The 20,313-nt window shown below is 40.8% G+C and overlaps 1 protein-coding gene across 2 annotated transcripts; it reads right to left on the reverse strand.

Moving 5' to 3' along the window:
* Positions 1 to 914: 914 nt before the first annotated feature.
* Positions 915 to 11,961, reverse strand: OLR1 (oxidized low density lipoprotein receptor 1). Of its 2 annotated transcripts, XM_043561811.1 has the most exons (6): positions 11,765 to 11,960; positions 9,214 to 9,315; positions 7,062 to 7,307; positions 3,146 to 3,285; positions 2,732 to 2,847; positions 915 to 2,301 (listed from the first exon to the last, which is right to left on the reverse strand). In XM_043561811.1, exons 1-6 carry the CDS (start codon positions 11,838 to 11,840, stop codon positions 2,157 to 2,159), a joined length of 825 nt encoding a protein of 274 aa, XP_043417746.1. In that variant the 5' UTR covers positions 11,841 to 11,960; the 3' UTR covers positions 915 to 2,156. The 2 variants fall into 2 exon arrangements, with proteins under 2 accessions (XP_043417746.1, XP_043417747.1); XM_043561812.1 differs by lacking the exon at positions 9,214 to 9,315 and having other exon boundaries at positions 11,765 to 11,961.
* Between the last annotated feature and the right edge of the window lie 8,352 nt (positions 11,962 to 20,313).

Genomic DNA, 20,313 nt, shown 5'->3' on the forward strand with positions numbered 1-20,313 from the left:
TATAAAATGTCTAGAAGAAAACAGCAGAAAGTTTTGTGACCTTGAGTTTGGCAACAAGTTCTTAGAGACAGCAGTAGAAACGTGAAAATGGACTTCATCAAAAATTAAAATTTTCAGGGGCGCCTGGGTGGCGCAGTCGGTTAAGCGTCCGACTTCAGCCAGGTCACGATCTCGCGGTCCGGGAGTTCGAGCCCCGCGTCAGGCTCTGGGCTGATGGCTCAGAGCCTGGAGCCTGTTTCCGATTCTGTGTCTCCCTCTCTCTCTGCCCCTCCCCCGTTCATGCTCTGTCTCTCTCTGTCCCAAAAATAAATAAACGTTGAAAAAAAAATTTTTTTTTAAAAAATTAAAATTTTCTGCTTTTCCAGAGACTGAGAAGTCATAAACTGAAAAAAAAAAAAATCACCAAAATGACATCTGATAAAGGACTTTTACCCAGCATGTACAAAGGGCTCTCGAAATGTAGCAGTATAAAAACAAAGAACTCAAAACTTCTCAGAAGATCGGTACAGCGCTTTATCAAAGAAAATATGTAGAGAGTAAATAAGCACAGTAAGTAAATAAAAAGATCTCCAGATTATTTTTCATTTAGGAAATGCAAATTAAACCAGAGAAATAGACCACCATGCGCCTATCAGAATGGGTAAAGTGACAAGACTGACCATACCAAGTGTCAGCAAGGATGAGGTGGAATTGGAACATTCATACACTGCTGGTGGGAATACCAAATGGTACAAGTTTGGGGCGAAACGTTTGGCAATTTCTCAGCTAGCTGAACATACACCTACTGAATGGTTCTGATATTAAACTCCTACGCATTTACTCAAGAGAAGAGAAATGCTATGTGCATACAAAGGCTGGTACACAAATGTTTATAGCACCTTATTTTGTGATAGACAAATACCGAAAACAGCTCAAAAGATCATCAACAGGTAATGTATCCACAAATTAGGGTATACTCATACAAGGGAATCACATTGGATATTTTAAAAGGGGGAGAAATTGATGCAAACAACAAGGCAGATGAATATCTGTCTTCCTAGGAATGGTCCGGCTTTTCTTTTTTGGATACAGTTGGTGCTACATTATGTGCCACGAAATGGAAAGGCTTCCTTTAAAGTAGGAAAACCTGGGAGGGGAGGTAGCTGGGGACTAGAAACACTGAAAATATAAGGAATACTTCAAATCCCGTCTGTTTCTGTTCAGCAATGTTTCCGCGGCTGGCTCAGTTTGCTCCTTAACGGAGTGTCTTCACTGGTTGGCCCGGTATGTTTCCACATTAGCACAGCGTAACAGAGTTGAGAAGAGGTCATCTACAAATGGTGTGTACTTTAGGGAGAAAAAAAAACAACACAAAAACTATTTTTGCCCCCGGCACCATGATTCTAACAAATACTCCCCTGAAGGAGTAAAGCTATATTGAGCTGTCCTTTGATAGAGAAAGGATGAAGAAGTCAGAACAGATTCAGAGACCAATAAGGAATTGTATTTGGGTCACTGAAAAGATGATTCTATTTATAATTACCTCCCGGAACATCTCAATCACCCCAAAATGTGATGTTCTGGGTGTGTGTGTGTGTGTGTGTGTGTGTGTTTTGGGTGTGCACGTGTGTAAGTGGTGGAGTGTGGAGACAGATCGCAACTTAAAAGACGAACAAGTGGCAGCTTTTAAGGTCGAGAACTCAAGTTCCTTGATTCCATTATGGGCTTTTCCTCTTTTCTGTTTCTTCACCGGCTCTGTTCCCATGCAGATTTCCCCTTTTTCGCCTTCTGCTTGCAGGGGGGGTCAAGTTCTCCATTTTCCATTTTCTATGCGGTTTAGGAGGGTGAGGGGGCAGATGGCACTGAGGTAGAGGACTGAGTACAGAGGGCTGCCAAGACTTGAAGAGGAGTAAAATTTTAAAACATAAAAAGGGGAGAAGGTTTGAAGGCTGGCAGGGGGATTGGGGAAACCAGGCGAAAAACGAGAGAAAGAGACATAGAATCAACATTTTGGATATCTCCAGCCAGGCATCTGCAGACCTAGTCTCTGCTAAGGAATTCTGCAGTCAGCTAATAACAGGCAGTTCGCAGGGCTCTCTCGTTTTGCACCTAAATGATAAAGTACAGCTTCAATTCCAGAAGAAAAGTCTTCTCCTTTGCTTCCAGAGCCTTCAAATTCACCGTGCTCTCACTAGATTCGCCTTCTTCTGACATATAGTAAATGCAGTTAAAATGCAGTTGTCAGCAAAAACAGCTCCCCTTTGTATATAGGCACAAGTGCCTGAAGGATACCTCTGGGAAAGAGATCCCTGGAATCGAAACCTGCAGATGGGGAAGAAAGAACAAAAAAAAGTAGATTTACTGCCACCTTGTGGTCAGAAATTTAACCTTGTTTTGTTTTGTTTTGTTTTGTTTTGTTTTTTTAATTTATTTATTTTGAAAGAGGGTGAGAGCGAGCACAAGCGGGAGGAACCCAATGCGGGGCTTGAACTCACCACCTGAACTGAGATCAAGAGTCGGCTCAGCCACCCAGGTGCCCCTAACCTTGCCTTAAAGCTTCCAATCAGTAGTAAATGCGGGAAGGAAAACTCAAGAGAAGGTCGGAATGATTAAATGGGCAAGTCTCTGTCTGACAGAGGTGGGGAAGGAGGGGTTCAGAAATTCCCCCAGCTTCTCCCTGACAAGAAGAAGACAGTGTATGGAATGTGGAAGCCGCTTCACTCACAGGGTCAGCAAAGAACAGGAGACTTACAAGTGGGGCATCAAAGGAGAGCCATCCTCCCAGAGCCATGAGCTGCTCGGCTTCCTCAGAGACAACCCCATCCAGAACGGGAAACTGGAATGGGCGCTTGCTCGCTGGATGAATTCCTGTGGGGAGTGATAGTGATCGAAATTGATGGTAAAGTCAGCGTGGTCGTTTTAGATCAGAGTCACAAAACTGCAGAACCAAAAGAGATCTTTGACATCCTTTCTGTAAGGAATGTTTACGAAGCTGAAGATACTATGTAACCTCTCTATCCCGGGTCATGTGTGTACTTAGTGGCCAGATGAGGCCAGAAAATAAGTATTCTTATCCTCAAACAAGTGCTCTTCCCCCAAGGGTGTAAACCCGGTTTGTTTCCCATAAGGCAATACTCCAGCCCAACATACAACCATAAAAACTCACCAGATCATCTGTGCTGTTAATTTTCAGCATGTGGGCATCCAAAGACAAGCAATGGTTCTGGCTTTTTTCCCAATTAAACGGGCCAGAGGAGTATAGGTAACAGTTCACTTCATGCCAGAGCCAGTCTTGGGGACAAGGAGCTAGGAAGATAGCATATCTAATCAGTGAGTGATGCCTGAGTAAAAATATGTCTACAATTCTTAAGTCTTCCCCCAGGACAGGACAGTCACATGTATATCATTTCCTCCTCCTCTTCTTCCTCTTCTCTTAAGTTTACTTATTTATTTTGAGAGAAAGAGGGAGAGGGGAGGCAGAGAGAGACGGAGAGAGAGAATCTCACGCAGGTTTCGCACCGTCAGCACAGAGCCTGACACAGGGCTCGAACTCAAAAACCACAAGATCATGATCTGAGCCGAAGTCAAGAGTCGGATGCTTAACCAACTGAGCCATCCAGTCACACCACCTATCATCTCTTCTTAATTAGAATTATACCCAGACTCTGCAAATCCCTCAAGAGACTCGGAGTCTTTATTTCTCTTCAAGTATTCTGATTTTAGTACACTAAATTAAAAGCAAGGCTGTCGAAAAGCAAAATTGAGCTGACATATAACTTGAGAATCTGATCTATTTTTTTTAATTTTTTTTTTTTTTACGTTTATTTATTTCTGAGACAGAGAGAGACAGAGCATGAACAGGGGAGGGGCAGAGAGAGAGGGAGACACAGAATCTGAAACAGGCTCCAGGCTCTGAGCTGTCAGCACTGAGCCCGATGCGGGACTCGAACTCACCGACCGTGAGATCATGACCTGAGCCGAAGTCGGTCGCCCAACCGACTGAGCCACACAGGCGCCCCTCTGATCTATTTTTTAAAGTTCTGTTTGGAGTAATGGAAGTAAAAATTTGGGGAATGGATACATAATAGCAATTCTGCTATTAAAAAGATACACCGGGGGCACCTCGCTGGCTCAGTCGGTGAAAGGCGTAACTCCTGATCTCAGGGTTGTGGGTTTGAACCCCATGCTGATCGTAGAGATAATTTAGAAATAAAATCTTTATATAAAAAAAAGTATGCTTATGCATTTAAAAACTTCGGTTTTTCAAATAATGAATTTAGGCTTCAATACTGTGCTTACTGGGGGCATCTGGGTGGCATCAGTCAGTTAAGCGTCCGACTGATTTCGGCTTAGGTCATGATCTCGCAGTCATGATCTCACCTTTGTGCGATTGAGCCCCTCCATGTTCAGCATGGAGCCTGCTCGGGATTCTTTCTTTCCCTCTCTCTCTTCCCCTCCCCCAACTCTTCGCACACGGCGTGCCTGCGCGTTCTCTCCCTCAAAATAAATAAACGTGAAAAAAATTACTGAGCTTCCTGTTTCTAGACATGTGCTGTTCAATACATAGCCATATGTGGCATTCGAACCACCTGTATTTCTTTTAATTTTTTAAAAGTAAATCCTACCTCCAAGGTGGGACTTCAGCTCACAGCTCCAAGGTCAAGAGTCACACACTCCACCACCTGAGCCAGCCAAGCACCCCTCGTTTAATTAAAAAAAAACTTTTTGTTTTATTTAACAAAGGCAACATCACTATGGGCCCCAAAATGTTGGCAGTTCTTTCCACATGTTAACTCGTTTCATCCTCATAACAACATGGCCAAATAGGTTTCATTCCTGTTCTTCGTTGGGCACACGGAGGAAATGGGAATGTATGGGAATGGGAACCTTGGCAGGTCCCTCGAGGAACCGCGTGTTGAATCGCTACATGGCACTACCTCTCAAACTCCTGAGTTTCAATCAATTGAAGAAATATTTCTTGGTGCCCTTCGAGGCATTTTGATACAGAATCTTGGGGTAAACGTGGACATGGCCATTTCTTAAGAGCTACCGGAGTGGCAATGTTGCACGCCAAAGGTTGACAGCCACCGCTAATTTCGTACTCAAAACTTGTCTCAAACTTGAGAAAGCTGGTTAGTTGTTTGCATGTGGCATTTTACTATTAATGTTTTTGAGAATCTTCTGCTTGGTGAAAAGCGGTACTTTATCTGCTAATTGGCCTTTATCTGACGCGGTCAAGGAATGGAATGTTTTACCTGGGCTATCTACCCGTGAAAAACACATTGCTTATTATTTTTGATTGGTTGTCCCTGCCTGGAATCTCTGGGAGATGGTTCCGGATGGCCGTGATGTAGATTTAATCTCACACAACTGATTAAAAAAATGATTTCACAGCCCCACCTGGGGAATAAATCATTTGGTTGGTATGTGGCTATGTCTGCTTATGTAAACATTCCTGTCCTTGATATGTTAGTCTCCTTCCTTACACCTTATTAGAGATAATGTAGTCTTTTCGTTTCCTCAATAGCTCCCTCTTCAATAAAGAGTTGAGTGGCGCCTGGGTGGCTCAGTTGGTTAAACATCTGACTCGACTTCAGCTCAGGTCATGATCTCACAGTTCGTGGGTTCGAGCCCCACATTGGGCTTGGGATTCTGTCTCCCTGTCTCTCTGTTCCTCCTCTGCTTGCTCTCTAGCTCTCTCTCAAATAAAAATAAAGTTAAAGGGGCGCCTGGGTGGCGCAGTCGGTTAAGCGTCCGACTTCAGCCAGGTCACGATCTCGCGGTCCGTGAGTTCGAGCCCCGCATCAGGCTCTGGGCTGATGGCTCAGAGCCTGGAGCCTGTTTCCGATTCTGTGTCTCCCTCTCTCTCTGCCCCTCCCCCGTTCATGCTCTGTCTCTCTCTGTCCCAAAAATAAAATAAAACGTTGAAAAAAAAAATTAAAAAAAAAATAAAGTTAAAAAAATTACTTAAAAAAATAAAAAGATGAAATAACATGTTTGACACTTGCTAAAGATCAATTTATCTAAAAATCTCTCTTCTTTTGGAAAGTTAAATAACCCTCTAAATATTGAAGGGCTTTATTAACTCCAAAACTTTATAAAAACTATGTATCGTTATTATTATCATTTAACTTATCTGGCTATCAATTTTTCTCATCCTTAAACCAAAGCGATCTGTGGGTATTTGAGAACTGTTATCACATAATCTTTTTTCAAATAAATTACATCGTTGAGATCCACTGACATGTACAAGCAAGAAACTGGAGAAATCTTTGTTTACTAGTGGTAGTTAGTTACTAATGCTGAGAATAGGGCACTCCATACACCTTCAAGGAAGCAATGCATCTCTGAAAGGATCTCCGTCTCACATCCCTTAAATCTCCCTATGATGAAAAGCATATGCCTGATTTAATTGCATGTTGTAGAAAGACTAAATGACACAGATAACTCTGTAATAACAGCAGAATTCACATCATCATCCCCTTCTTATAGATGCTGTTTCCACCTGCCTCCTAGATTCTGAGATTAAATCAATTCTTCTTAGATAAACTGAATTTCTTCGTATTTTATTTTTTTTTCTTATCTAAAGTACCTACCCAACACTTCAGGTCAGCCTGCCTCCGCTGATTTAATTTAAACAGATGTAGCGTATTTTAAGAAATAGTGTTATAGCATAAAGTTAATGTAGAGCTACCCAGGGACAAAGGAAACCCCGTAGGAAAAGAAATCAATGATTCAGATACATCAGAATGGAAAGAAGTAAGAATCTGTGGCACAGGGTAGGGGTGGGAGCATTCTTCCAGAAAAGTCTCAAAACTAGAATCTTAAAAATTGAGAAGAGTTCGGGGCGCCTGGGTGGCTCAATCGGTTGAGCACCTGACTTGGGCTCAGGTCATGATCTCCCAGGTTCCTGAGCGGGCGCCCCACAATGGGCTCACTGTTGCAGCCTGTCAGCACAGAGTCGGCTTCAGATCCTCTAACCCTCTCTCTGCCCCTCCCCTGCTTGCGCTTTCCGAAAAAATAAATACTTAAAAAAAAATTGTTTTTTAAGTAAAGAAGAGATCCCTCTCCACCCTCCATACCTGAAAAGTTTGCTGCTTCCCTCAGAGCTTCTTGGAGATTCAGGTTCTGGTGATGAAGTTCCATCTGTTTCTTCGATTTTTCATCCAGCTTCTGGGTAAGGTTTTTTATCATCTCCTTGAGTTCCTTTTCTGACTCCTGGGAAGCTTTTTCTGCCTGCTGCTGTGCTAAAATCTGTCCCTCCAGTATAATTTCCTGGTGGGTAAGGTTTGCTTGATGTTGCTTTAGGAGACCAGACACCTGTGATACTAAATCAGAGCTGAAATAAGAACTCCATTAACCAATCCCCAGTAAAAATCCCTCCACTGGATTTTGAGGAAACCAAAGAATCCAATCAAATAATCTATTTTGACAGCAAAGAAACTGCTGGAAAATGAGCCAAATTTACTCAGAAATTATGGATTAAAAAGTTATTGGGTATTTCTGCAGTATTTTGTCTAAATATCAGGAACTGTCACAAACACTTTTGATGAAACAAAACAAAATAGGATTTTACTTATTATTGATGGTTACAGACAAGTTTAAAAGCAATCATAAGATAAGTGGTATATCAGTGACATAAATAAAATACAGACAGTCTGAAATAGATGCTAACCAGACTCATTATCACGAGCAATTGTCATTAATGATCTACTGTTTCTTTATTCTTCTGCTAACTCACTACCCTTTTGAACTTCCTAATTTTATTTAAAAACTGTGACACCCTTTTATTGGAGACACAGATTTTAAGTTGCTATGTCAGAACAGTTTCAAACGTTTTTTGTTTCTTAGGATTTTTTTTTTTTTTTGCCTTTTCTTCAGCACATTTTAGGAAGGGTGAGGAGATCATAAAGTTTGTGAAATCTAACAGGCAACTAATATTAAGGGTCAAATGTCTCAGTTCTGGAAGCTTGATGGTTCGGTACAAAACAGACCCCTTGGCTGGAAGGCCAGATCTGACTCTGTTGTAAAGTGATTCTTCTCACAGGAGGACTCATCCAGTCACCACCACTGAGTCAAGGGCAGTTCTAGTCATTAGGGAAGGCCTTAAGTGTTAACAGATGGAAAAAATAGTTTGTGATCTTAACCAACAACTGAGAGACAAATAGCACTTCAAAGGCTGTAATCATCTAGATTCTAGATAGATGAAATAACCCAGATCTACAACTTAAATACACAGGCAGATGAGGCGGGTGATCTGTACCATTTTCATTCCTTCTTGGGCATTCTCATTCTTATCACTTCTTTTCCTGTCAACATCCTCTTTTCTGAATGGCCATATTATAAATTCGAATTACATTTATTTTAAGTGTTTCATTTATTAAGAGGGTGTTTCTGATTCTTAAATTTATTTTTTAACTTTATTTATTTATTTTTGAGAGAGAGAGAAAGAGAGAGAATGAATTCCAAGCAGCCTCCGTGCCATCCTCACGAAGCCCGACGCAGAGTTCAAACTCACAAACCAATCATGAGATCATGACCTGAGCCGAAATCAAGAGACAGATGCGTAACTGACTGAGCCACCCAGATGCCCCTCTGATTCTTAACTTTAAATTGGTATTTAATCACCTCTATTAAAACTCAGTGTGAACTGTATGACATTTCTTTTCCTTCTGGGTCTCTTAGGGGATCTCGTGGCTTAATTGCTTCCAATTATTTTCTTTCTCATCATTCCAGGATTTAAACAGACTTTACCCATGAAGTTATAAAAACAAAACAAAACAAAAACCCACCATTCAGGGGTGCCTGGGTGGCGCAGTCGGTTAAGCGTCCGACTTCAGCCAGGTCACGATCTCGCGGTCCGTGAGTTCGAGCCCCGCGTCAGGCTCTGGGCTGATGGCTCAGAGCCTGGAGCCTGTTTCCGATTCTGTGTCTCCCTCTCTCTCTGCCCCTCCCCTGTTCATGCTCTGTCTCTCTCTGTCCCAAAAATAAATAAACGTTGAAAAAAAAAAATTAAAAAAAAAAAAAACCCACCATTCATAATCTTCATTCCATGTCCCAGTCAACTTGAGGGATAAGCACAATACACTTACTCATCTTCCAGCTCATTCTAAAAACAGTTTACCTAAAACGCATCCAAATCAAGGATGTTTGTAGTTGTTATGAAACCAATGAATTAACCACATTTGCAAGTTCTCACTTTGTCCTCCATCATTTCCCTGTGCTAGTACTTACCTTGCATTATCAGCATGATAAGAGTCACCAGTAATCCCAAGCAAAGGACCCCTAGAAGCACAGCGGCAGGGCACCACCACCGAGAAGAAAGAAAATAAAGACCTAGAATGATAGAGGATTGAATCAGAAGGACATAAACGGATGCAAGACGTCAAGCAATTCTTTGGAAACTGTCTGTACCTGGTACTTTGCACTCCTTACCTCTAGTCCTCCCAAGGGCTCTGCCAATAGTTCATTACCCATATTTATAGATGAAAAATACAGATAATATAAGTAATTTACCCATGGTCACACATTTGACGCTGTTTAAGAGCCAGGATTCAATACCAGGTATGTGATGTTAGGTATCCGATTCTAAAGCTTATACTCATCCATTCTCCCTACAGTGACTTTCCAAGAAACCCTCAGTCCAACTTTGTTCGATCAACTTTATATTTTTAGTATAGATCGTGTGTGCGCATGTACACGCGCACACACACACACACACACACAGACCTCACGTACAGTGTATTTTATAAGTAGCGTACCATAAAAGAAGGTCAGATACCAAGCAAATAAGCTTTAGTCAGTTAATCAACAGATTGCCTCAAAGAATTGTTTTTGTGCTTTCAATTTTTATTCTACTGAAATTACATCTTAGAACTGAGGTTATTGACCAAACAAAAATAGGAATGAAACTTCAATACTACTCTGACTCATATTAATGTCATGTCCTATACTCACACCAGCTGTGGCCCTGTAGTTGCAAGAAGAAAGTTCATCATTATTATAGATAAAAATAAATCATGCAGCTCCCAGGTATATGAATGCCTAATTACGTGTTCCACCGCTAAAAAAAGCACAGATATTTTGGTTCAGCAGGAAAATATCTCACATAACGCATCTGGACTTCTCACCCTGTACAATACACAAATAAGGCACTGGTCATGTTATCCTTTATATGTAGACAAGGAAACCCAAAGTTTCAGTGAATTGTACAAGATCACACAGATGTTAAGATCCAAACATAGGCCTTTAATCTGTTAGCCGCTATGCAGCTTAGAACACTGCATCACAAATTTCCAGTGTGAATGTGCAAAGATCCAAATCAATCAATGGTCGAATATATTCACAGAGTTCTCATTATGTCAACAGTTGGTTCAAAAGTTGTTAAGCTCCTAGAGTGTATATGGCAAATTGGCAGAGAAGTAGGAGATAGTTGTGTCTCTTGCAAATAATTGCCTAATCCTAGCTTGGGGGTAGATATCTGTGTAAATCTTTCAACCAATATTTTCCTTTGGTCTGTAGTCATTCTATACTATAGAAGACCAAGTATGTCTACCACTCTTGAGCGATGAAACTCCTGAATTTTTAGAAGAAATCACAGGATCCACACCTGTGTGGGGAAGGCACATACTCCCATTTTCTACAGGTCACCCTTTGTCCCATTTCCTGGGTAGGTAGAGACCATTAACCCAATCTCGGCTCCCGGTAGTGATTTTCTGATCAGAAAGCAATTGGATTCTTTGTAGTAGGTGATTGATCTAATCAGGTTCTGAGAGAAGGTTTAGCTTCATAATGGTAATAAAATTCAGGCCTATTTACTACATGAAGAATGAGTGAATGAATGAATGAATGAATGAACAAATGACTATTGTTACTTGTAGGTTTACCTGTAAATGACAGCACTGTTTTCATACCAAGTTCAGCAAGTCAAATGTTCAATCATTCCATGTTCAAACTTATTTTCCCTGTTGAGGGAAATTTCTATCTTGTTTATGGGAACATGACCTGGAATGTCTTTATCCAAATTCCTGACAACACTTGTATTGTACAAATACAACTTCCCCTATTTGTATTTTATTCCTTTCTCTGGGAATGGGTATAAGATAAAAGGCAATGTACTCAGACTGTCTGTGGAATTGGGATTATGAGTTAATTTACATTTAAGGAGTTTAACTTACCGTATATATCAAAAAATTACAATTTTCAAGGCAGTGGTACACAATAAAACGTGATTTGCGCTCAACTATACTGAATACCATTTCATCTGCTTTGGATAATTCATAAAAAGATATCCTGTTTTTGCAATGCCTCAAGAAGACTTATTATAAAAAGTATCATTGTATACACTGGGTGAATTCAACATCTCCTTAACCTTCTGATGGATTGGATTCTTGATAAAGAGGAGGTTGTGATACAATTCTAGCTGCCTGAAAATGAGTGGTTTTGTTAATTCCCCTGATCCCCAATTAGTCCTCTGTAAAAAGGGGGATTATAATAGTCCTAATTTCAAGATGTAAAGATTCAGAGAAGTAATGCACATAGAGAGGATATCAGAGAACACAGCCTATGATAAATGTTCCATAAAAATTATTAGTATCTGCTACATCATCATTCAAAGCAAGTTAGTTCATTCGCATCTAATTTTTCTTTCTTTTAAGCAAGTGTTAATTCTACACTGTTTTTCCACACTCTGGTGTTTAAGCTGTCTAATCCTCTATTCAGTTCATTTACATGTTGAGCTAATCCTGGAATTCTGTCCCTATGTACGTTCACCCACCCCTAGTACCTTTAGCTTTCTCTCCATTTGGCTTCTGGTCGGGTTGGTCTTTCATAGTTGTACTCTTAAGGTCATCAAAAATCATTTCCAAATTCACTCCAAGAATGAGAGAGTGAAGCAGTCAAGGACTTCTGCATAAAGTAAAAATTGGTGAGCTCCTGCTGGAGTGTTTAAATAGCTACTGCTATCTATCTAATTGAAGAATGACTCAATCATTGGTAGGAGGAAGAAGAGGCTTTGCTTCACACTGGGAAGTCGGCTGACGCAAATTCTTGGGTTATGTCTATTGCAAGTGGGGAAAGTGGCGATTCTGCTAAGTATTTCAGGATGTTTCACTAGGCAATTTATGAAAGGGAAAACTGTATTTTCCGTGAGCATTAGAGGAGAGCCAGTTTCCTCTGTCCATAATTCCCGTGTCCCTATTTGTTTATTTCACTGTAGCAGACTTTCTCTATGTTGTAACTTTCATAAGTCTCTTTTAATTCTGACTGTTTCAATCAGCAATAGATCAGAAATTTTTGAGGTAATCACAGGATTCATCTCTAGCCGTGATGACCATGATAATTTTAGAACTTAATTCGAAGCACTCTTTCATACAGTGGCAGTATAACATCGTACCAGTGAGAACACTGGAGCCAGAGGGAGCTAGTTTCAAATCTTTCCTTTGCTAAGCCCTTGATCTATAATCTTGGAGAATTACTTAACATTCTGAACCTATGTGGGGTTTTTTTGTTTTTTTTATTTTTTAGAGAATTGTCTTTTTTCTTCTTCTTTTTAATGTTTATTTATTTATTTTCCAAAGGAGAGAGAGACAGGCAGAGTGTGAGCCAGGGAAGGGCAGAGAGAGAGGGAGACACAGAATCTGAATCTGGTTCCAGGCTCTGAGCTGTCAGCACAAAGCCTGAGGCAGAGCTTGAACTCTTGAACCATGAGATCTTGACCTGAGCCGAAGTCAGACACTTAAGTGACTCAGCCAACCAGGAGCCCTTGGATCTATGTCTTTGTCTATAAATTGGGACATTGGAATGTCCACTGGATGATGTTGATAATGTTGCTATAAGGATTCATGTGAAATATTGGCTGAAAATGCTAAGTACTGTACTTCAAACATAAGAGCTCAATAAATTATAGTTATAATATTAGTAGTAGTAATACTTAGCATAGTTGAATTACCCAGAAAAGAATACATTTTACACATAATTGGAGTCACAAGACTCTTCATTGATCTCGCCGTAAGGATGACTATATGAATTCATTGATAGAATTCTCACCTATTTTTCCTTTACAACCTCCTAACCAGAGAAGAAATGTCTTACTGCAGTTATGCATACTTTTAAAAACATTTTTCATTTTTGAGAGAGAGAGAGCATGAATGAGGGAGGGGCAAAGAGAGAAGGGGACAGAGGATCAAAGTGGGCTCTGAGAGGACAGTCGCGAACCTGACGCGGGGCTTGAACTCATGAGATCATGACCCGAACTGAAGTCGGACGCTCAACTGACTGAGCCACCCAGACGCCTCTACATGCTTCTTTAAAAGTTCTTATTTACTAGAGATATTTTCTGAAGTATTTATGGGCAGAATGATGGGATATCTGGAATTTGCTTTAAACTATGCCAGGGAAAAAAATAAAAAGAGGGGATACATAAAAGAACATTGAAAAAATATGCATACATAAATAAAATATCTAGGAAACTATGAAGAAAAATCACTGATATTGACAGCCTAATTAGGATTCCGTTTCCCTCCTCCTCCCTGGATTTTTTATTTTCCCTTTTTCTGTGCCAGGTATCTGAGACCAAACTGAACATAGTTCATCTGTCACTTAAAGTTTTGCTCTGTGATACAGTTCACCAGAAAAGCTCAGCATGTAGCAAATATATCCTGGTCAAATCAGCTTGTAACAAATCAATGCTACTTACCTTTTTCACGCAAGCGCTACCCAACGTCCCTTGACTGTAAGTGCCAGAAAGCAAGATTGCTGCCTGAATTCACCACGGCGACTTTCGCATAAATAGAATCTCAGGAAAGTGTTTTTGATAGTGAATTAATAAATGCTGAAATTACATCTCAAGGAAGAGGACACTTTATCATTCCCCACAGTGACTCAATTATTTTGTATGCCATCAATATTCTAGTGGATTAAGATGAGATACAGATGTATACTTGTTGACATGGCACATTTTTCCTTTTTTAATGGTTATTTATTTTTGAGGGGGGGAGGGGCAGAGAGAGAGGGAGACACAGAATCTGAGGCAGGCTCCAGGCTCTGAGCTGTCAGCCCAGAGCCCGATGCGGGCTTTGAACCCACAGATTGTGAGATCATGACCTAAGCAGGAGTCGGACGCTTAACGAACTAAGCCACTCAGGCATCTGGACGTAGCACATTTTTCTTGTGAGCTAGTTACCTTTTATGGATTGTCCTAGGAAGAAGTGTCTTGGAAAGACATATGTGACCGTGTAGCTAAAACACCCAAAGATACACCCAGGACTAGAAAGAACAACATTCTTTGAAGGAGGCCTAAGATTGAGCTAGATTTCTCAGACTTCAGATGTTCACCTTCACAACCCACCCACAAAACCAAGGACCAAATAATCATCCATTGTGCTTGGGGTCAATACTCATAAGATGCTCCCTAAGCAGTCCGGGACCTGGTGATGAGCTCTACAAATCCTGTACTCCCTTCAAATACATTTTTTTTTCTTAAAAAATCCTCTGCACTTAATATCTATAGGTAGGATTGCCATCACTGTGGTAGAGTCCCCTTCCTAAGGAAAGAAAACAAAAACAAAAACCTCAAGGCAACCGGGCTATATATGACAACATCCTTCACGATCTTGTAACATAAGACCACTTAATCAGACTACATATTTGTGTGTTACCGTTTATGGGAGACAAGGAAGTAGAAAATACATTTTAAAAATTATACCACGCGGTGTACGGGGCTCAGTTCTTCGGGTGCAAACCCAACTGAGGGGTGCCCGCAGGAATAAAATTGCTTCTTGGAAAGAAAAGCCTCTGTGTCACGATTCTCTGTGCAAGAATCCTGCTACATCATCAGTTTCCCACCCCCCCTCATTTTATATACTCTAATAGAGCACTCTATTGATTTTCTATTCCGTTAAAGTTATTCCCTCTCTCCAACAAATTACAAGCTCTTTACGAGTAAAGTTGGATCCCCTTCTATTAAGAAAAGCTTATTCTGGGGTGCCTGGGTGGCTCAGTCGGTTAGGCGGCCAACTTCAGCTCAGGTCACGATCTTGCGGTCCGTGAGTTCGAGCCCCGCGTCGGGCTCTGGGCTGATGGCTCAGAGCCTGGAGCCTGTTTCAGATTCTGTGTCTCCCTCTCTCTGACCCTCCCCCGTTCATGCTCTGTCTCTGTCTCAAAAATAAATAAACGTTAAAAAAAAAAATTAAAAAAAAAAAAAGAAAAGCTTATTCTTTCCTATCGCCCTGGAATACCATATAGGTTATAATATTCTGCAAACAGTAGGCCGTTAATACTTGAGGTTCTCAGCTACTAAAACATCACCAGCATAAGCTGGATTTTGAAAATACAAAGGCATTTAAGGAAAATATGTCTTCGTTCTTTATTTTGAGAAAGTGGAGCTAATGCCCAGAAACTGTAAGAGATGTACTAAACGTCTCTTTTCTACCTGAAGCCAGACAAGAACTCAGCTCACTGTTCTTCTCCTCCAACTTAATGCTCTGTAATTTTCATTTTTTTTAATTTTAAAAAATTTTGTTTAAGTTTATTTATTTATTTTGAGAGAGAGAGAGAGAGAGAGTGAGAGCAGGGGAGGAGCAGAGAGAGAAGGAGAGAGGATCCCAAGCAGGCTGTGTGCTGACAGATGCGAGGCTCGAACTCACGAACTATATGAGATCATGACCTGAGCCGAAGTCAGACACTTAACTGACTGAGCTACCCAGGTGCCCCGAAACTCCGTAATCTTGCTTTTTTCTTTCATTTTTTTAATGTTTATTTATTTTTGAAAGAGAGACAGAGTGCGAGTGGGGTAGGGCAGAGAGAGAGAGAGAGGGAGACACAGAATCCGAAGCAGGCTCCAGGCTCCGAGCTGTCAGCACAGAGCCTGAGATCATGGAGCCGATGTCAGACGCTTAACCCTTGACCAATTGAGCCACCCAGGTGCCCCAAACTCTGTAATCTTCGAACGGTGACTCCAGTGATGGTGAGTAATATGTGTCAACTTGTCTGGGCCACAGGGTGCCAAGATATCTGGTCAAACATTTTTCTGAGCTTCCCTGAGAATGTTTTTGGATGAGATTCCCATCTTAGTCAGTGGGGTAAAGATTTCCCTCCATAATGCGCATGGCCTCGTTCAATCCGTTGAAGGCCTGCATAGAACAAAGACACTAATCTTCCTCCAAATAAGAAAATATTCTCCAGCAGCCAGCCTTTGGGTTGGAACTTCACCTTGGCTCTCTTGGGTCTCAAGCCTGCTGCTCCACGTTACAGATTCGGGCTTGCCGGTCTCCATAATTGCATGAGTCAGTTTCTTACCATACATCTTTCTCTATAAATATGCACCCTCTTATTGGTCCTGTTTCTCTAGAGGACCGTGACTAACATAACTCCTCATTTCTTCCTTCTCCCCGTTCCTGGAAACCACCATTCTATTTTCTCTTTCTATGAACTTGACTACTCCAGGTACCTCATATAAGTGGAAACATACAATATCTGTCCTTTTGTGTCTGGCTTATTTCACTTAGATTAGGGCTTCACGATCTGTCCGTGCTGTAGTACGTCTCAGAAGTTTCTTTTTATTTTTTCTAATGTTTATTTATTTTTGAGAGACAGAGACACAGAGCACCAGCAGAAGAGGGCCAGAGAGAGAGGGAGACACAGAATCCGAAGCAGGCTCCAGGCTCTGAGCTGTCAGCACAGAGCCCGACGTGGGGCTGGAACCCACGAGCTGTGAGTTCATGACCTTTGCCAAAGTTGGATGCTTTACCGACTGAGCAACCCAGGTGCCCCATGAATTTTCTTTAAGGCTGAATAATATCCCATTGTATGTATATACACACATTTTGCTTATCCGTTCATCCATTGATGGACGTTTATGTATCCCACATTTTGTTTATCCGTTCATCCATTGATGGACGTTTGGGTTTCAAAACCTGTGGGATAATTTCTACAATCCTTTCGTGGCAGATAGCTGGACGAAATTCACAGACTTTAACTAGTTCTCATTTCCTGCCCCCTGATGTTGTTCATGCCCTTGTGTAATCTTCTCCCCTTCAGTGTGGGTGGTATCCGTGGTTTGGATGTGCCAAAGTGATAGAATGTATATGATTATGTATTTGTGATTATATAAGTTATAGTGTTTATTTTGCTAAAGTTTCTCTCCCTCCTCTTGGCCAGATTTAAAGAAGCAAGCTTAAAGAAATCCTATAACCACAAAGAAATGAATTCCTCCTGGGTGGCTCAGTCAGTTAAACATCTGACTCTTGATTTTGGCTCAGGTCAGGATCTCAGTTTGTGAGTTTGAGCCCCACATCGAGCTCAGCGCCCTCTGTGCTGGCAGCAAGGAGCCTGCCTGAGATTCTCTCTCTCTCCTTCTCTCTCTGCCCCTCCCATTCTTTCTCTCTCCCCTTTTCAAAACAAATACATGAAACATTAAAAAACAAAGAAATGAATTCCCGCCTGAGGTAGCTTGGAAGCATATCCTTCCCCAGTTGAGTCTTCTGATGGGAATACAACCCAGAAGACATCTTGACCTCAGCCTGTGAGACCCTAAGTAGAAGACCCAACCAATCTGTGCTCATACTTCTGATCCACAGACACTGTGAGATATATATATATATATATATATATATATATATATATGTAATGTGTGCTCATAAAATTTGTGGTAATGTGTTATATGGTATATAAAACTAATAATACTTTGATAAACTTAATCCCTTCTATTTCGTTAAATGCCCTTAAATCGAATCCTGAGTGTCAATGCCTCTGAGGTTGTCACTCAATGCTTACATTGCAATCTTGATTCATAAGATAGAGCACTTCCTGGTAGAGTCGTAGCAAGATGAAACTGATGTCTTCTGCTTTATTATCTATTTTTGAAGCTACGGGTGTGGCCCAACTCACTGCTCAACACTTTATAACTCATGCTTGGTGACTCACAGTAAAGATAGTCCTGGACTCTATTTCACTGAGGCACAGAAAGGAAGGGAATTCATGGTTGGTCATCTGACATAGGCAAGGTCAAAAGGAGAATAATCAAAGGGGCCAGAAACAAGTAATTTTTTAGCTCCACTTGTTACAAGTTTTGTATAACAATTTCCTGAGGCATAAGTGAAAGACCTCCATGTACATGTACCCTCCATTGGTTCCACTCCAAGTCTTTAACAACCTGGTCAAAAGCTAATGATTCACAAACTTAATAGAACTACAAGATTGTGTAGGATTGAAATGAGGTCGTTCCCCTCCATCTCAGCCACCTTCCCTTCCAGTCTGTACCCTGTTTAGTCTTCCTACATGGATCCTCTCTCCTCTCTCAACATTCAGGATGTAGAGGTTTTGACAGGGACAGAACTGGGCGTTAAAATTGCCACAAGGCATAATCACTCTCGTTAGGATAAACAAGAAGTTCTACTTCTCTGAAGAATAATCCAGTGAGGGAAAAAAAAATGCAGTAGTTATTCTAAGAAAGAATATTAACAAGGAGGTCATTAAAAGAATCGTGTTTTGTTCAAACCTGTTAGAAAGCTGGAGGGCAAAAAGGTGATGGCAATCACATGCAGGAAAGTTCAGTGGGGGCAAAGATCATGGTAATGGGCAAACCTGTTCACTCAGGTTTGGCTGGCATGATTGGGGAAGAGATGGCCAGAACAGCAAGGGGAAATATGCAAAATTGGAATACCAGGAAAGCTAAAACATGGCCATGGTAATAATATACTGACAGGACATCAGTCATTCAGCATACTGAAGGTGAAGGTCACCGGTAAAACTGAATGGAAATCAAGAGAATCCTAGTTAACACTTCTAAAATACCGGTTACATCAGGACAATTATGTGCATTTCACACACATTACCTTATTGAATCTCTATAAGTCTATGAAGTAACATTATTATTATTACCCCACTTTAGATAGAATGAAGCTGACCCAACAGGGACATAATAACTTGCCCAAGATTACACAGCTATTGAGTGAGAAAGCAGGTATTTAATCCCAGATAACCTAGCTAGGTTCTTAGCCATGATACTCTATTGTATCCCTGACAAGAGAGAGAGAAGGGAAAGATTAGTGATGTTATCATGTGCAGGGCACTCTAAATAGAAATAGAAATATTCTAATAAAAATCCTTCATGTCTTTGGTGGTATTTTCTCTATGAAACAACATCTAGGGCAAATCAAGTGAGCATTCCTCTCCTGTTTTGTACAAGGGAAAATTAAGGCTTGGAGAAACGACATAATAATTCAGTAGAGAGCCAGGGATTTTCTGGTCTCCCGGTCCTACGAAATACCTTCCACCTTGCCAAGTTTTCTGCTAAGATTTGAAAAATACTCTTCATCTTAGCTCCATCCTCCTTACTTTTAAAAAAATAACGCAATGATCATTTAGTTTTGGAACTTAAGGCTATCTAATCACCAGGCTTTTCTGTCACTATTTGATTTCCTTAGCTAAGAGAGAAAGAGAAAAAAAAGTTATATTCTCCATGCTCATTTAATGCTGTGTGGGGACTCTTCGAATCAATCCCACCCCACAGTTGCCCTCAACAATCACTCAGTAAAATTAGATACGATCTAAAAGGTGGTTTTATTCAATTCTTACGAGACAGATATATGTGTGTAAACTAATGTCTAATTTTCTTATGAAATACTTTGCACATGGAAGTTTTTTTTTGAAATACTTTATGAAGTAAATGATTTCTGACTTAAGTATAAATCACTGATACAGCATTCATTTGTTCCTATAGATATGTTTCTTTACAAATATTCCCTTGCCATGTTTGCTCATTTTTAAATTTTTAATGTTTATTTATTTTTGAGAGAGAGAGAGAGACATAGAGCGTGAGCAGTGGAGGGGCAGAGAGAGAGAAGGAGACACAGAATCTGAAACAGGCTCCAGGCTCCGAGCTGGCAGCACAGAGCCCGACGCGGGGCTTGAACTCACAAACTGCGAGATCATGACCTGAGCTAAAGTCAGATGCTTAACCGACTGAGCCACCCAGACGCCCTGATGTGTGCTTATTTTTATTCTGACTTCAGATTTTATTTAAGAGAGAGAGACAGAGACAGAAACCTAAAGACCTATAGATCTTGGAACCCAGCTAGAACATTTTTTGTATGTGTCTGTCTGACTTATCTGTTTCAATGAGAACTGAAGTCAGGGTAGAGGGGAATTTCGTGGTCACCACCCAAACATTCTAATCTCCAAACCTGCTTTCCTCAAAGATGGGAGAGTTTTCCAGTCCATTTGTCAACCTCTCAGTCCTACTGCAATGGTTAAGAATAAATGACCCAGAACCAGGAGAGTTGATTATCAACATAGGAAAGGGGAGGATTTCAGAGAGCAGGAGAGGAAGGTTAA

Source organism: Prionailurus bengalensis, chromosome B4, assembly GCF_016509475.1.
Source record: "Prionailurus bengalensis isolate Pbe53 chromosome B4, Fcat_Pben_1.1_paternal_pri, whole genome shotgun sequence".
Taxonomy (NCBI): domain Eukaryota; kingdom Metazoa; phylum Chordata; class Mammalia; order Carnivora; family Felidae; genus Prionailurus; species Prionailurus bengalensis.